The sequence below is a fragment of the Pristis pectinata genome, chromosome 10 (genome assembly GCF_009764475.1).
Source record: "Pristis pectinata isolate sPriPec2 chromosome 10, sPriPec2.1.pri, whole genome shotgun sequence".
Lineage (NCBI taxonomy): Eukaryota > Metazoa > Chordata > Chondrichthyes > Rhinopristiformes > Pristidae > Pristis > Pristis pectinata.
In genome coordinates, this window is record NC_067414.1 from 97925378 (window position 1) to 97943768 (window position 18391).

The 18391-nt window shown below is 42.7% G+C and overlaps 1 protein-coding gene across 3 annotated transcripts in view; it reads left to right on the forward strand.

Annotated features, from left to right (window-relative positions):
- Positions 1-18391, forward strand: part of LOC127575480 (cullin-9) — a 163884-nt gene that overhangs the window by 132497 nt on the left and 12996 nt on the right. For all 3 annotated transcript variants that reach the window (XM_052025410.1, XM_052025412.1, XM_052025411.1), the window contains 10 exons: positions 2002-2270; positions 5722-6085; positions 7775-7915; positions 9510-9674; positions 11660-11823; positions 13103-13196; positions 14111-14185; positions 14730-14840; positions 15494-15611; positions 16970-17103. In XM_052025410.1, coding sequence (XP_051881370.1) covers positions 2002-2270; positions 5722-6085; positions 7775-7915; positions 9510-9674; positions 11660-11823; positions 13103-13196; positions 14111-14185; positions 14730-14840; positions 15494-15611; positions 16970-17103 — 1635 coding nt within the window. The remainder of the gene's footprint in view (positions 1-2001; positions 2271-5721; positions 6086-7774; positions 7916-9509; positions 9675-11659; positions 11824-13102; positions 13197-14110; positions 14186-14729; positions 14841-15493; positions 15612-16969; positions 17104-18391) is intronic.

Here is an 18391-nt window from a genome sequence, read left to right on the forward strand (position 1 = left end):
TCAGGGAAAACTTGGGGTGAACGTTACATGTCAGCCTTGTTTGCAACAACATAATCTGAGAATGAACAAAAACATTAATGGCTGCTTTGGATCCTGTCCTTGTTACAAAAGAGGTCAATGGATGGCAACTCAAGTAGAAAACCTCTCCCCAGATTTACCACTGCCACTCCTTTGATGGTTCAGGTAGTAAGACAATTGCAGAAACACATCAGTCAGACACCTTTTCCCAGAGTGACAATGGCTAACATGAGGGGACATAATTTTAAGGTGATTGGAGGAAGGTATAAGGGGGATGTCAGGGGTAAGTTTTTTACACAGAGAGTGGTGGGTGCGTGGAGCACACTGCCAGCAGAGGTTGTGGGGGCAGATACATTAAGGACATTTAAGAAACTCTTAGATAGACACATGAATGATCATAAAATAGGGGGCTATGTAGGACTGAAGGGTTTGATAGATCTTAGAGCAGGATTAAATGTTGGCACAACACTGTGGGCCAAAGGGCCTGTACTGTGCTGTAGTTCTTGTTCTAACGCAGATGGTCATTTAAGCCTGGGACACAGGTTGTCTATTGCATTGTTGTTCAGGTTATGAAGTTGGAGAATTAGAGCTTCACGTCTTCCAGGAATTACCCTCAAAGTGCCCATTTGATTGTAGATATGTGATGATGCTGGGAAGTATAAAAGTTGGTTTATAACCATTATCTTAACCCCATAGATTAGCCTTCATGACCAATATCTCCCCTTTCCTCATCTTCCACTCACCCCACTATTTTACTCCTGTTCTCTCTTCCCCTTTCCTAAAAGTGAAATAATATACAGCTAGTACATCCTGTCATTGGTGTAATCTTTAATCAAAATGTAAAGCTTCCTTCATGAACTTGAGTATTGCTGACGTTTTACACTGACTCACCAGGTAACTGTAGCTTGTTAGGTTGGCCGAGCCATTGAGAGGTCTAGTTTTCAGCTCATGATTTCAGCACAGCACATTACGAAGTGTGGAGCAAGTGGAGAACAGTACCTTCCCAGGGAGATCTGTATGCCACTTTTCATCACACACCATTCATTTGGAGCAGCATTAATGAAAGCCTAGACATGGATTATCCACCTCAGCTCAAGTGCTGGAAAGTGCAGGAAGGATGAAGTTTTCCCAGCTTTCCTGAAATGAAGTGGTCATATCCATGAATGGAACATAAAACAGTACAGTACAAGAACAGGCCCTTCGGCCCACGATGTTGTGCCGAACTAATTAAACACCTAGCTAAACTAATCCCTTGTGCCTACACAATATCTGTATCCTTTCATCCTCTGCACATTCATGTGCTTTTCTGAGAGCCTCTTAAATGCCTCTTTTGTTTCTGTCTCCACCACCACCCCTGGCAGCGCATTCCAGGCACCCACCACTCTGTGTAAAAAAAACCTTGCCCCACACATCTCCTTTGAACTTTCCCCCTCTCACCTCAAATAGAATCCTCTAGTATTAGATGCTTCAACCCTGGAATAAAGCCAAGTCCTGTCCGTAGGTACTAACTGTTCTCAACCATCTCACACGGGTAGCCAAGAATTACATTTGACGTTGAGTGTCAGCCAAGTCGGTCCAAAATACACACTTCCACCAGAGAGGGAATTCTGGCAAGCATCCCCCTCAAATCTCAAACCACAGGCAAGGAAGCTGGTCCTTTCACCTCTGTGCTTTCAGTCTCTTCCTTGTTTGAATTCAAATCACTCAATAGAGAATCTTTGTATCCTTTTTTTTTGCCTCTGGGGCTTCACATTACACTGGGATGTTTACTGAGCAACTCTGTTAGCAGAGGATTGAAGAGGCGAGTTCAGCCTTGCGAAATATTCAGAAATGAACCACTAAATGCATGTCTAGGTGAATTGACAGAACTGTTTATTCATGATAAATGAGCTATTTTAGATAAGTGAGTAAACCTGTAGATTGAACTGATTGAACTGTAGTTTCAAAGCTATTACTAATTTTGTGTTACTGAACCTTTTGCAGGTGATTGACAAGTGTCAGAACCAGGAGCTGAGTTCAGCGAATAAATTCCTTCGCTCTAATTGCAGCAATATGGATGTTCTGTCCTGTATCATGCACCTTATCAACAAGGGGTACATCAAACGCAACGAGGACAACCCTCACATTCTGGAGTACGTGCTTGAGGATCCAACAACCCCACGGAAAGGACAAGCTCAAATAGTGCTTCGAAAACTTGATTCAAAAGCCATGGGATCAAACAGCAATGGCAAAGAGAATCTATCAGTATTTAGGTAACACCAGTGGTCCACGTCTACATATTGATTAATGTCCATTGTGTGACTTAGACTACTTGTCTTTTGCACCAGATTGCACCTTTTCTAACAAACCTTCAGTAACAGAGAGAAACACTGCTTTGAGTTTGGCATTTGGTGGGTTTGAAATTGTTCGGGATGGATGCTTTTCCAGCTTTTAGTTTGTTAATGGAGATGCATACTTCATTTTGGGACCAGTTGCTGGCAATCATAAGAAAATAGATAGATGTGTTTTAACTGGGCATTCATCCAGTAAGATGTAGCCTGGAACAGAGGAGACTATTTCCAAGCAATAGCCCAAAATGACACCTGGAGATGAAGGGTGTTCCATTCTCATCTGCCAAACATGCGGTTTCCCAGGTACGTATCAACAGTATCTACATCCCTGTAGTACTGAGAGCAAGCTACCATTCTTCACACTTGAGTGTAAACACGGGATATCTTGTTTATCCACCCCCTCCCCTCTGAAACATTGAGGTAATGATGTCAAATATTCTCTCTAACCTTTGGTCACTGAGATCAGCTTATTTGGCACAAACAAAATGCCTATGCTACCTACTAAGTAAATTCAGGAGAGCTAGTGGGACAGTCTGGATTTCAAGTTAATAAATGGAGAAGGGCAAATGGTAATATTATGCATAATCTCTGTTGCCTCTGCAGCTCACAGATCAGTAGATTGCAGATATAGCCATTAACTACAACCTATGCGTAATACAAAATTGGAGTCCTGCTGTATCCAATTGTTTAGATCCGACAGAGTCACGCAGAACTGTTAGGAGTAAAATTGTATCTTGGAAAATTTTCACTTACCTGGATTGGATGCATGCTCTTGGGAGCCAACCAAAAAAAGCCAAAACAACAGGAATGATGTCACTGCTGTATTGAACCTGGTTGCCAAAACAGCTCGTATTAGCTCATCACCAGATTGTATCAGCAATTGGAATTAGATTGTTTAATTTCAACCAGTGATGCAATAAAATGTTTTTCTTACAAATTTTTGATCATCTAATTGCCCTCTCTTGTTTTTTATTCTATTTCAGTAGTGTGTAAGGTAGATGAGGTACGATCTCTCTTTCCAGCAAGTCGACTCAATAGATTTCCACATACATTAAAAATTAGGTGGTTTTGAAGGTCATCTGCAATTTGGGAGGAGAACTTGGGGGTTACATAGAGCAGATATTGACCTTTTACCTTTGTTTTTTTATTTGAAACGAAACCAGACTGGTACTTGCCCTTTGGAACTGAGATATGAGCAAGTTGTTTTCTTACAAGTTTTCCATGTAGTTGGGCATAATTCTGTGTGACTTGCAGTATTTCACCAGAGCAGCATTTCTTCATGAGGTCGAAGGTTGCATGGGCTATTTGAGGGCATAATATAATCAGGATTGAACCACTCGCTGCTTCAACTTGTGTGTGTTCAGTCTGATCCTGGCCTGTGTGTACTTCTGCTTCATTTGCCTGTCTTTGTTCCATATGACAGTAATGCCCTTGCCTAACTAAATCCTTGGTCCAGATAATTTCAGTTGCTTCTGGATCATAGATAGGGCTGTTACGTTTGTAGATGTGCTGATTGCTTATAAAATTGAATTTTTATGTAGAATTGACACTCCACCCAGTGGAAAAGCATTTGCCGAATCTCCTGTATCGTATCTCTTTATCATTTTAAAATCTGCGGATTCCCCCATCAGTTACATAAACATAAGTACAAAGCTGCCAGTCTCCCCTATTTAACCTGTTGCTCTGCACTGCCATCACTGTCAAGGTCAGTATTATCATCCCTGGGATGTGATGCCCAAATTTGAATGTAGCCATCCAGATGGTTCTGACCAAGCCTCCATTCAGTTGAACTACTTTTATATTCCAACCCTTGTAATAGAGGATAAATCCGGACCCCAAGTCACTTCAGTCCAAAAGACTTATCTTTCTTGAATCCACAGTGAATATCTGGGCAGCACAATGGTGCAGTTAGTAGAGCTGCTGCCTCACAGCTCCAGAGGCCCCTGTTCAATCCCAAACTCAAGTGCTGTTTGTGAGGAGTTTGCATGTACTCTTTGTGTCCTCATAGGTTTCCTCAGGTGCTCTGGTTTCCTCCCACATCCTAAAGATGTGTAGGTTAAATAATACTGTAAATTGCTTGTACTGGTAGAATTTGGGGATGTGGGGAAAATAAAAATGAGTTAGTATTAGTGTAAGTGGGTGCTTAATGGTCAACATGGACTCAGGCCGAAGGGCCCGTTTCCATGCTTTTCCTCTCTAATTTTGCACTTAAATTATACCTTGTCAGAGTTCTCCCCATTAACTTAATCTGTGTGTGTGCCATTGTGACCACTTCTTTCATCCATAAAACTTAATAAACCACCTTACTTGGTGTCCTCTGCAGAGCTCTCATCCACTTTTTTTTGCTGAGGCCCCAATACAGATTATTGAGGGACCCAATTGTCATATTTTGCCCTTGAAATAACATGCCCTTCATCCTCATCCCAAATTATTATCGAACCCAACCATATGTCTCTTGGTGATCCTTCTAGACAACATGCAAAACACTCACACCCATCCCTCATGCTTGTGACATTGAAGTGTATTTAGATTAGTCAAATGAGAACCATCCTTCACTGCCATTACAATACTTGTATCAACTTCACTCTGATCCAAGCCTTGACTCCTTTTTGGCTTCCCTTGTGTTGTCAGAGTACTGTTTTTATCCTCAACTGCAAACACTAATCTTGTCCACTACAGAATTGCCTGGATCTGTCTCTAGTGCATCCACTCCCTCACTCTCTATGTACTTATTAAAATGTTAAAAAGTATTCTATCCCTTTTGTTCCTTATGAAGTTTAAGCAGTTTCTGGACTTGCCCTGTATCCACATGCTAACGCTATCTATTACCGAGCCCAATTAAAGTACATTGCTGCTCTCCTGATATTGACTGATAATTATCCTGATAATTGCTGTCCTGTCCGATTGATAATCTTTGGATCAAACCTCAGCTTCTCTTGCTCTATTAATCTGAACTACATGATAATTTAACTCAAAACTCCAAAAGCAAGTGTGAACCACCTTAGTCCAGGTCACAGTCACACAGTCTTTAATTTTCTGTACAGATTAGAGAGAGGATTTATGGAGCACATTTTCATCTCCCAATGTGCTTCACCAGCAATGGGTTAAAAATGCAGTGATGTTGGTTTGTCGGGCAGTGTGGCACCCAAGTTTACGTCAATGGCATTGAGGTGTGTGTTAGTTGAGAAATGGATGTTGAGAACTCCCTCTGCTGTCATTCATCCACCTGAGCTGCTGAACAGGGACCCAACACCTTGCGCTTTTAAATCCAGCATTGAAATCCATTCTGCTTGTTGTTTGAATGGTGGCAGATGGCTTGGAGTCTGTGCTCCTGGGTTAAATTGGTTGTTTTTTTTGTTTGGTTTATTCTAAGCTTTGACGGATCACAGAGTTCAGAAGAAGGAGTGCTAGAGACGGTGCTCATGTCAATGGGGCGGACCATGAGCCAAGAGGAAGTACAGCAATTGATGAGCCAGACTGTCCTGCAGGTAGCGGACACGCTTAGCGTCTCCACTGATGTGGCTCAGCACTTGCTTATGCACAGCAAGTGGAACGTTGACTTGCTGGTCCAGCGATACGCCGAAGATCATGAGGCCCTTTTGTTGATGGCGGGTCTTAAGGTCCGGAACCCACAAACTCCCAGCAGCCCCGTCACGCAGTGCCCTGTTTGTCTAAACCTGCTTGCTAATGATAGTGAAGCTGCTCCCACCCTTTGCTGCATGCACTACTGCTGTAAGGTGAGTTCTCTTGTTTCCTATTGCAGAATCTGTTTCCAGTTTGTGCCATTTTGTCAGAGAGCTGGGTGAAGGCATAAGGTTTTTACAAAGGTTCAATGTACCAGAAAAATGCTGGAGGAAATGATGTTGTACTGGATGTGTGACCATGTGGACTTATGCAGCCCGTGTATTTTATGGAAGAAAGAGAGACTGGTATTGAACCCGCAGTGAAAGTACAGGGAGGTTGAAGAGACTGTAGGGCTGAATCTCTGCTGGAGGAAACTGTTTCATATGTGAAGTGCAAGAGTTCTAGTCCTAACTAAAATTGGTATTTGTTTCTTCTGAGCTTTATGCTGGGCATCATTGGAAATAGGATTGTTCATGGTGTCTGAATAGAGCTATGGGGATGACCATGAACCATCCATCTGTATTCACCAATTGAGGATAGGTCCACAGCTTTGAGGAGACTTAATGATAGATCTGAGAATCAGTTCTGGCACAAAGAATGTGAGAACAGATGGAGTGTTGTAGAAAATATGTGAGAGATCATTGGAATCCCATCCTGTCACATTACTCTGCGTAAATAGCTCTTTTTCTTGTTGGCAAGATGGAAATGCCACAGGAATTGGTGTTGAGGCTTCAACTTATTACAATTTTATATCAATGTCTTGGAAGAAAGTATTGAAGATACGATTGCTAAATTTGTTGATAACACTAAGAGGGGTAGGGCAGTTAGTTGAGAAGGGGACATGAGTTTACAAAGGGATATAGATACGTTAAGTGAATGGAGGAGGATCTGGCAAATCGAGCGAAATGGAGAAAAATTTGAAATTTTTTTGACAGGAAAAATAAAGAATAATTATCTAAATGGTGAGAGATTGCAGAGGTCTGAGATGCAGAGGTATCTGGGTGTCTTGCTGCATGATTTGCAGAAGATATGTGCATATGTACAGCAAGTAATTAGAAAGCTAACAATGTTATTGTTATTAAGGAATCCAAATGCAAAATTAGGGAGGGAATGCTCTGATTAAAGAGGGCTTTGGTGAAACCACATCTGGAATATTGTGTATGGTATTGATCTCATTATTTAAGGAAAGGTGTTAATGCATTGGAAGCAGTCCAGTGAAAGTTTACGAGACAAATACTGGAATGGACAGATTGTCTTATGAGGAAAGGTTGGGCAGGCTAGCCATGTATCTGCTGGAGTTTAGAAGAGAGGGGACTTGATTGAGTTGTAAAAGAACATGAGGGGTCTTGACAGTAAATGTGTAGAGGATATTTCCTCTAGTGGGAGAATCTACAACTGGGGGTCACTTTTTTAAAAAATCAGGGGTCTATTTAAAAAAAACTTTTTTTTCTGAGTTGCAAGTCTTTGGAACTCCCTTACTCAAAGGGAAGCAGAGTCTTTAAATAAATAATTTTAAGGCAGAGGCAGATAGATACCTAATTAGCAAGGAGGTGAAATGTTGCCATTGGTAGACGGGAGTACAGAGTTGATTTTACAGTCAAATTAGCCGTGATCTTGTGGAATGGTGGGACTGACTTGGGGCTTATTCCTTTTCCTTATTCGTATGTTTGTAAGTACAGTTATTCTGACACCTGTGATTATTCCTTGCCAGTGGTTGTAGGATGTGGATGATGCAGGATGGTGAGTCAGATTTGGGTTACTGGTTGTATTTTGATGTGTTCTTGATCCTTCTGTGTCCTCAGTCCTGCTGGAGAGAGTATTTAATAACCAGGATTGAACAGAACTTGGTGCAGAATTGTACGTGTCCGATCTCTGACTGTCCCGCACAGCCAACCAATGAGTTTATCTCTTCTATCATATGTGATAGTGAGATTGCAGCCAAGGTAAGATATGGGTTCATTGGCAATTAAATATAAAGCATAGCAGAAGGGTGGTTCAGGTAACACAAATTCCAGGCAATCTTCCAATTTAATATTGAGGAAAAACAAAACTGACATTTTAAAGCATAGGTTTTTGGGAATAAGGGTTTATGGATTATTGATAGCAGTAAGAAAAATGTGAAATTTTCAGTTATTCATTTGTGTTTTTGATTGGAAGGTTGCAGCAACATTTTCTAATTACCTGATGTACAAGGTCCTAGGAACCTTGCGAATACTGGGACTGGCCCCACAGTTTGTAGAGACTCTCAGGATTAATTCCACGATTTGTAGTGACTCCTGGAGACTGATCCCAGTGTTTGTCGAGACTCTTGGAGACTGGTTCCACTGTTTGTAGAGACTGTTGGAGACAATTCCCACTGTTTGTATAGAGTTCCTAGGACTGATCCCACTATGTGCAGAGACTCACCGGGACTGGTCCTGGTGTTTGTAGGGACTCCTTTGAAGAAATGCCTCTGTTTGATTTGACACCCTAGAAGCCATCCACTACTGCAGCCACTTATATCCTATGCCCACTCAAGTATTTCAGGGTCTTGGTAACGCAGTATAGGACTCATCTTCCTATTCCCCAAAAGCTTTTCCACTTCCAGTGTTATAAATCAAAGCTGTGATGGAACATTCTCCACTTGCATGGATATTTGCAGCTTTAATAACTCTCAAGGAACCCAACACCCAGGATCCCTTCTCTCTCCTTCCACCACCATGTATAGCGGCTTGAATGCCACCATTTACAAAATGCACTGCAGTTGCCTGCTAAAAGCATCCTTAGCAGCATCTTCCAAACCTGCAACCTCCACCACCAAGGAAGACGAGGGCAATAGGCAGAGGGGAACCCCTCCAAGTTGTGTTCACCTGACTTGGAAGTTTCGTTGTGCCTTCATCATCACTGGGCCTAAATCCTGGAATTCCATTCTCAGCAGCACTCTTGGGAGTACCTTCACTGGAAGGGCTGCATTGTTTCAGGAAGATCAGTCACCAGCACCTTTTCAAAGGCCACTAAGATATGAAATAAACCATAGCTTGACAATGACACCCTTATCCCATGAATGGAAAAAAATTGTTTGGACAAATGGCGTCCACTTCACTGTGTTCGTGACTTGAAACTTGTGGTGAGCTGGTGCCCAGTTGAACAAATTTTAGTATTCGGCCTGTTGAGTCGATGCTGGCTCCTATAGCAATCTCATTCTCCCACAAATATTCCTTGAAGCTCTTCCTGCCACGTTCCCACCAACTCCCCAACGCTCAACTTTAAACAGTTTAAAGTGTTTTAAGCTTCGTGAGGCATGGCATTTATTCTCTGCTTGTGCCCAGCACTGCCACCTAGCACAGTTGCAAAGGATTTCTTAGTTTGAAGATGTGGGCTAATGCTCTAATCTCTGCAGACATGAGGAAGGCAAAGCAACATCTAAAAGCTGGAGAAAGGGATATACTCAGTAGAAATTAGGGTGAATTAAATGTCAGGTGACTTTAGAGAATTGCATACTGATGCTGCAGACTCTGAGATACCTGACACTGATTTTTTTTTCTCCTCTTCCTGCAGTATTCCAAAACACTACTGCGAGGCTATGTGGAATGTTGTTCAAACCTGGCATGGTGCACCAATCCTCAGGGTTGTGATCAGATCCTGTGTAAGGAGGGGATTGGCAGTGTTGGTACCTGTTCTAAGTGCTGCTGGTCCTCTTGCTTCTCCTGTAATTTTCCAGAGGTAAATGTGTTTTGTTAATGTTCTTTGCCTCCCTAAAATCCAGACAGAGGGTTTGCTGCACTATTAGATGTTATCCAATTTGGCATCAGAGTCAGATTTATTATCACTGACCTATGACATGAAATGAGTTGTTGTGCAGCAGCAATACAGTGCAAAGACAAAATCTATAAATTACAAAAATAATAAATAGAGTGGGGAAAAAAGAAATAATGAGGTAGTGTTCGTGGATCGTTTAGAAATCTGATGGCGGAGAGGAAGAAGCTATTGTTGAATCATTGAGTTTGGATCTTCAGGCTCCTTAACCTCCTCCTTGATGGGTGTAACGAGAAATGGGTGTGTCTCGGATGGTGAGGGTCCTTAGTGATAGATGCGACCTTCTTGAGGCACTGCCCTGAGATGTTAAGCTAAGGACCTTTTAATGGATAGGAAAGATTTCTCCTTAGAGTCTAAGCTATTATTTAGCTCTCACATAATGTGGCTAAAAATAAATGCTCCAGCCTGCTCCCTGAGTTGGCTGTGGTGTTTCCTTCATTATATGAGTTACTACACCTCAGATGTGCAATACTTTGGGAGATAGACTGCAGGGGTTCAAGAAAATGGCTGATCACCACCTTTTCAAGGACAGTTAGTTAGGGATGGGCAACAAACAGGCTTTGACAGCAATGCCCACACCTGTAAAATCATTTTAAAAATGACTCTGAAATATTTTGTGGAAAACCTGAGCTGGTGAACCCTTTAAATAAATGTAAGTCTTACATCTAAAATTGGGACTAGCTGGGTGGGTACCATGGTCTGCATGGACTGGTTGGGCCGAAGGGCCTCTATCCGTGCTGTATTGCTCTATCTTTGGACAGTAACAGCTGTGCAAGGGTGGGTATTTACTTCTGCTTGGAGTCGGGCTGTACGCTTTCAGCCTGTGAGGGATTGCCGAGTTCAGACTGAACTAAATGGGGCGTTAGTGGGTTTCATAATTCCTTCCCAGAAGAATCAGTTTAAAACTAAATAATTAAGTCTCTCTTTCCTTGCACTCTCACTAATTTTAAGTAGAATTGTTACTCTCTGTAACCCACCAATGGCTTTGAAATGACCTTCTCACTTTAAACTTTTATTATTACTTCTGAAGATGTTCATTTTTGCCTAGTTTTTCAGAAGTATAATCATTCACTATCTCAGTTATGTCCTTAACCAGCAGCTATGTCTCAGGTAATCCATGTTGTTGGTTTTTGAACAGAGTTGGATGTTACTGCTTGGCCATCTTTGAGCAAGTAATCAGATGTGATAAGGACCAGGATCCCATGGCTTATCCTCTGTAGTCTTGGGACACTGGTGCAACCCACTGAGATGAGAGTGGGGAAGGGAAATTTGGGATGCTGGCTGTGAAGGGAGGTTTGTGTCAGTAGTACTAGAAAAAGGGTTTTTGAGTTGGTCACAGACAGGGATATTGTGTTTGTGACACTGTTGCCAGTGACAGAAAAGTAGATTGAGAATGTGGCTTTTGAGATGGCAGTGGAGGAGAATGTTGACTGAGTGATACTGGAGAAAGGAAATTTGTGCAAGGAAATTGAGGTGACTTAATGTGGGAAAATGTCAAGGTGTGTCACCTGGTCCATTTATTGCAGTGTTTCTCAAGAAACTTGCTTTTTCCTGCATGATAGAAAGATGGGGTTGTTGTTGATTAAAGATACGGCTATTGAGGTGAATCTCACTTCACAGCTCTTGTACATAATGATCGTCCAGATACATTCTAGATATGATGAGGTTACCTTTGTGCAGTGATTTCCAGACTCCCAACATTCATGGATAGGAAAGGTTTAGAGGGATATGGGCCAAACATGGGCAAATGGGACTAGTTAGATGGGAATCTTGGTTGGCATGGACCATTTGGGCTGAAGGGCCTGTTTCTTTGCTGCATGACCCTATGACTGTAAGTGTTGAAGAGTCTGAGCCAACATCTTCTGATCTTGCCTCTCATTCTCCTGTTCTAGGCTCACTACCCTGCCAGCTGCAGCCACATGTCACAATGGATGGATGATGGCGGCTACTACGAGGGAATGACCATGGAGGCACAAAGCAAGCACCTGGCAAAACTCATATCCAAACGATGTCCAAGCTGCCATGCACAGATTGAGAAGAATGAAGGCTGCCTCCAGTGAGTCAGTGTGTGCATCAGTCCTTTTTTTAAAAAAATAAGTTCTTTGAACGTTAAACTAAAGAAAGCCATTCAGCCCAATGAGCTAGCTCTCCTCCTTCCCCCGCCACCCCACCCTGCCATTCACTTGATGATGGCTGATCTGCACATCAGCTCTCCTTGCTCTGAGTCCATGCAGGCTATTTCAAAAAAATATTCGCTGAACTTGGTCTTCAAAGATTCAGTTGAATCAGCATCACATACTTTTGGAAAGGGAGTTACACTTTTGCTTAAAAAATAATTCTTCCTGATTTTGTGTTGTGGTCACTCTAATAAAAAAAATCAGCAGTAGAATTGAGCTGACTGGTAGATAATCTGTAGAGAGAGTGCATTGATGCTTCATGCAGCGTGTCAGAAAAGGTCTGTCGTAGGGTGTCTCTGTCTTTAATTCACCTTTGACGTGGTCTACATTTACAGCATTTATTTTTCTTTAGTATTTTTGACCTCTTCTCAACGCCATGCTTAAAGATGTTCTCTATCACATTAAGACATTGCATTCGGGTACCTTAGCCAAATGACAGTTAATCTCAAAGACTTGGCAGTCAGCCCCCTAGTAACACCAGCAGTTTTACTGGTGTAAATGACCCACGTGTCCATTGCCTGTGGTGCCAGTGCAGCAGTCAGAGTTACATGGATTCTACAGCGTTAGATCCAAGTCAAAATCATACGGTATCAACGAAGGTGTTTTCTCCTTCACCTGCACTCCAATAGACACACAGAGACTATTCTTTTCACTCTTCTTGGATCTTGTCCAATTGGCTTTTCTAAAGGTCCCAGATCTTGTGTCCACTCTTGGAGTAGAGATGATGGTCGTTTCAGGAGATGAGTTGTAATCCTTGACGTTTGAGTGAATCCAGAGAAAGGTCCTTAAGGGAAGTTAATTTACTGGCCTACAGGCAAAGAGCTAGGAAATGTACAGAGAACGGGCATGGACTTGCTGGGCTGAATGGCCTTGTGTTGTAATGGTTCTGTGAAACTGATGCATCCCACCAAGGGCTGGGCAATCAAATAACCATTCCTTGAAACACTCTGGCTGTGAAAAGTGGGATGTCGCTTCAGTTTAATTGAAAATGAATTTATCTGTTAATGGGCAAATGTGAGTTAAGATAATTGGACACAACCTAGGATTCTGTACACAGTTGTGAAGAGGTCAGTAAAAGAATTATGTCATATAAAGGGAGTTAGACATCAAATTATTAAAGTGAGCTCATTTGCGCCTGATTATCTATGTCTCTTACAGCATGACGTGTGCCAAGTGTAATCATGGATTTTGCTGGCGATGCCTAAAGCCATGGAAACCAACTCACAAAGATTACTATAACTGCTCAGCTATGGTGAGATCAAGCTCCATCACCAGAATGTTTCAAGTCACAGTAACACATTTTCTTTGGCTGTGAATGAGTGTGAAGGGTTGGGGATGGTGGTGAGTGAACGTAGCCTTTTTGAATGTTGTGGGCTTTATGATTGAGTGCGACCAAAATAGCTACTGTAATTCTAGTCCTGATGAACATTTCATAATCTGTTCGATTTTCATTTTTTTCCTATTTTTCTCTGCTGTTGTTTCATATCCTAGAAGAGTTGAACAGCTGTTTCACCCTTCGGGCATCTGGCACTTGGCCTTTTTGAGTGTTCAGCTGTGCCAGCAGGGCTGATAATTGGGTGCAGGCTACTGGCTGGTCAGTCACTGGCTGCCAAGCCCAAAACCCAAAGTAGCTGAGATCACTGCAGATCTCCAACTGCTGCCTGAAATTATCAATCAGATCTGGTCTATGCTGTCGAACCAGAGCCTTGGAAGTAAGCCACCAAGGACAGTTAGGAGATAACTGGACAGCCTTTTGAAGTTGCAGTCTGTTGTGTCACTATCCAGTCAGATTTGTAAAACAAAAGCTTTTCAGCTGGCAAATTCTTCCTTGCATTGAGGCTCTTAAAGGCGTCATAACTTGCAGATCTAAGCCTCTGCTGCTGCTCCCCTTTTTTCATGAGAGCCAGCAAGAGAATGTGCACTGTGTCTCCCTTTCCCAATCTTATTTTCATTGGGAAACACAGAACCACAGTCCCAGGCATTACCCAAGGCTAGTGAGAGCGAAAGGGAAGGTGAGGTACATCAGTGAAATGAGCAGGTTGGAGCCTGCTAATTGTGAGAAGCAGGAAGGAGGAACTCTGAGTAACAGGATAATAAAGAACTGTCACAATTATCTACCGTAGGCTTATGCATAAAGCTTGATGTGAAATATTTGTAATTCCACAGGTCAGTAAAGCAGCAAGGCAAGAGAAGCGGTTTCATGATTATAACGAGAGGTGCACTTTTCACCACCAGGCACGGGTGAGTGTGCTCTGCTTGTGCTCCAGTCCTGAGGTAAAACTTCTATATCCTTGGGAAGCTTGCGTGTGAACAGGAGGAACGATGCTTCTGGAGTTTAGAGGCTGTTCCTAAAGCCATCTGAAATGTCCGTGCACAGTTCTGGGCATTGAACTTCAGGAAATACTCTGTCACCACCAGATGGATTTTCTTCTCCCCCTCCCCTCTCCCAAAGAGACCATTCCCTCGCTACTCCCTGGTTCATTCTTCTATTTCCACCAACCACATCCCTTCTCACCTTCCCATGTGGCCACTGGACATGCAACACCTGTCCTTTCACCTCTTCCCTTTCCATCATCCAGGACCCAAACTGTCTTTCCAGGTGAAGCAGCGATTCACTCGCAGGAAAGACTTCGCTGGTCAGCGGGTACCTATCTGTTTATACCTGAAGGCATACCAGTCAATTTCATATTCTGCTTGCCGTCCACATTAAGAAACCCACGACAGTTAACTGGAAATTTTGTGGACGAATGATAATTTCAAAATTGTATTTGTTTTTTTCTTCCAGGACTTTGCCATGAACTTGGAAGCGAAAGTCTCTGCGGTTAATGAAGCTTTACAAATGAAGTCATTGACATTTGTTATTGATGCATGTAAGATGCTTGCTCAGGCAAGGAAGGTGAGGGCATGGGTCACCTCTCTTGACCGTTTTCATAATTCCATTCTTAGCGACAAGAGTCGATATGGCCATGGATTGCCTGACACTATCCCAACCTATTACTGGCCCCAGACGTTATACCCCAGACACTGTACCCCAAACCCTGGTCCGGTCCCAGACATTGTACCCCAGCCCAGACAGGTCCTGTGCACGTCCCTACCCCACATCTCACCCAGAACTGGTCTGAAAAACTACTGTAACCAGGACTGGTCCTGGAAATTACATCATTAAGGAGTGCTCCTTGATGCAATACCCAGCCATGACTGGTCTCGGACACTGTACTGTACCAGTACTAATCCCAAACAAAGTATTGCATTTGGTACTGGTCCAAGACACTGCTCCCCTCCTGGCCACCGGTCCCTGGCAGGATGGACCCAGATGTGGTATCCCCAACCCTGTGTCCTGCCCAGGGCCAGATGTGTTAGACCCTGTTCCAGGGCATTGAGTGCTCTGAATTTTGCTGCTCATCACCCTTGCACTTGTGGAGTGGAAGGGTTTTGTAAAGAAGGCTTGTGTGAAGCCAGCTATAGGGAAGGCAACATATCGTTTTAAGACAGGACTTGTCTTTTTTTTACTGCTGTTAGCTCAACCTTGACTGTGTCTGGTTTTATCAGGTATTGGCCTATTCTTGTGTGTACAGTTACTATAATCAGGACACAGAGAAGATGGATATAATGGAACAGCAGACAGAGAACTTGGAGCTGCATACGAATGCCCTGCAGATCCTGCTTGGTGAGTCCCAATTCGGCACTGAAGTTTGCAAGATTTGTTTAAATTTACAAAGAAAGAAAATCTACTTAGGTACAAGTTTTCAGTCTCTGAAAGTATCTCCTTTTAAAATGATACATTTTAAAAGTGGTACATTTGTTGGGAATTTGATTAGAGAATCAAAATAGGTAATCGAAAAGCTTAAAAATTAAATCAGACCAAATACAAGTTCCATGCTTCCAAATTGGGATGCCCCCATGTGACAGATAATTGAGGTTCCAGTACAGCCAGAACTATAGTGGGGAGAACTCTCAGCAAGCAGCTCTGTGGCTTCATCCCTCTCTATCCCTGTAAACTCTTCCAGCCCTGTGGGGTACAGTACATGGGATTCTCTAAGATTATAAGATCATGAGGGGCATAGATAAGGTGAATTGTCACAGTCTTTTTCCCAGGGTAGGTGAGTCTAAAAACCAGGGGGCATAGGTTTAAGATGAGAGGGGAAAGATTTAAAGGCAAGTTTTTCCACACAGAGGGTGGTGGGTATATGGAACCAGCTGTCAGAGAAAGTGGTAGAGGTGGGTACATTTACAATGTTTAAGAGGTATTTACACAGGTAAATGGGTAGGAAAGGTTTAGAGGGATATGGGCCAAAGACAGGCAAATGGGACTAGGTCAGGTAGGCAATTTGGTCAGCATGGATAAGTTGGGCCAAAGGGCCTGTTTCCATGCTCTATAACTTTTATAATTCTGTGCTTTACCATTGTGGTGGTTACTGAATGAGCAATCCAGAGGCCTAAACTGATGATCCAGGGACATGAGTTCAAAGGGCAACTAAGGAATTCAACTAAATAAGTGAATAAATTTTGGACTAAAAAGTGCGACAGCAGTGGTGCCCATGAAACTCGGATTGCTGTGAAAACCCATTTGGATCACTTTTGCCCTTGAGAGGAAGGCTATCTGCTGTCCTTGTGGGTGCCTACTCTGATCTAAGAGCTTCCAGACCCAAATCTGATTTACTCGTAACTGCTCTCTGAAATAGCCTAGTAAGTCACTTAGTTCAAGGGCTGTTAGATACAGGCATTAAATCTTTACTAAATTACATCCCTTCATTTCCACACCCTTGTCTTACCCTGGTTTTCATCTATTCCCTCTTGTAGTCGAGCTTCCAGCTGCCATGGCCCAAAACTCTGGGCTTCCCTTGCAAAACAACCGTTTCACAAATCTTGAAAAATATTTTGGTCGTCTGGGCTAATACATACTAATATTCAGTTCTTTCTGTTAATGCCCTTGTGAAGCATCCTGTGGCGTTTTACCCTATGAAGTAGTAGCTGAAATTGTGAAGAGTTCAGTGTCTATCTGAAGCATCACTTTGTCTTTCTCAGAGGAGACCTTGCTGCAGTGCACGGACCTGGCTTCTTGCATTCGTCTGCTTAAACCAGAACACTTAAACACGGGGCTGGAACTGATCCGCAGGATACAAGAGAGATTGCTCGCTATCCTCCAGCACTCAACACAGGTAATCAAAACTGCAGTGCTGCAGCAGTACACAGATTGGGATGTTCAGGCATGAGATTTAAATGTAAAAGTTTTCTTTTGGTAAAGGAAAATTTTTCCTTGCCCTTGTCTTCCCAAGTCAGACAGGAAAGTTTAGCAGGTGCTTTCCCTCCAAAAATACTACACTTGACCAGCTGATATTCTAGAGCTAACTCTTCCTTGGATTTATAATAAAAACACAAATTGCTGGAAACACTCAGTAGTTTCTGTGGAAAGACTTACAGAGATGACGTTTCAGTCTAATACCCTTCATTAGAACTGGGAAATAGAGAAAAACAAGTTAGTTGTAAATTTCCGAGAGGATGGGGCAGGGATGGATAGGATAAGGGGGATAATCTGACAGGGTGAGGCCAGGGTTGCCTTGGGGTAAAAACTGTTGATGAAATAATCTAGTTGATAGATTACTGAGGACAATGTGAGAGAGAGAGAGGGGGAGAGAACATAAACAATGACACACAAAAGCTGTGTGATGAGAGCAGTTCGAGAGAGGAAACTGAAAGGAATGTAAAAGCTGTGAAATGCAGAGCTGTGGGGAATGCCTGATCAGGCCGCACCAAGTGGAGAGGGAAATACTGAGATGGCTGACCTTCAGCAGAGCTGGTCAGTTCTGATACAATCAGAGAAAGCGAGTTAACTGAAGTGAGTGAATTAAATATTGTGCAGAAGGCTGCATCATACCCAAATGGAAGATGAAATGGGCTGAATTATAACAGTGCAGGAGGCTATGGACAGATTGCTCAGAGTGAGAGTGGGATGGAGAATTAAGGTGACAGGCAACCAGCAGCTCGGGGTCAGCTGTGCAGACTAAATGCAGTGTAGAGGAAACCACATTGTAAACACCAAATGCAGTGCATTACATTGAAAGAAGCGTAAGTGAATCACTGCTTCACCTGGAAGGACTGTCTGGGTCCCTGGATGCTGGGAAGGGAAGAGGTAAAAGGTCAGGTACTGTAACTCAGCGGGTGAATGAGAAAATACCGTATTCTGGATTGGATTTACATAATTCTGTGTACTTTATAAGCGAAAATTTAAGTGATTCACAGGTAGATGTGGGAACTATATGGAATTAGTCATTTACCCCATAAGTTTGTCATAGAATCACACAGCATAGAAACAGGCCCTTTGGCCCTACCAGTCCATGCTGACCAAGATGCCCATCTGAACTAGTCCCATTTGCCCACGTTTGGCCCATATCCCTTTAAACCTTTCCTATCCATGTACCTATTCAAGTGCCTTTTAAATGTTGTTAA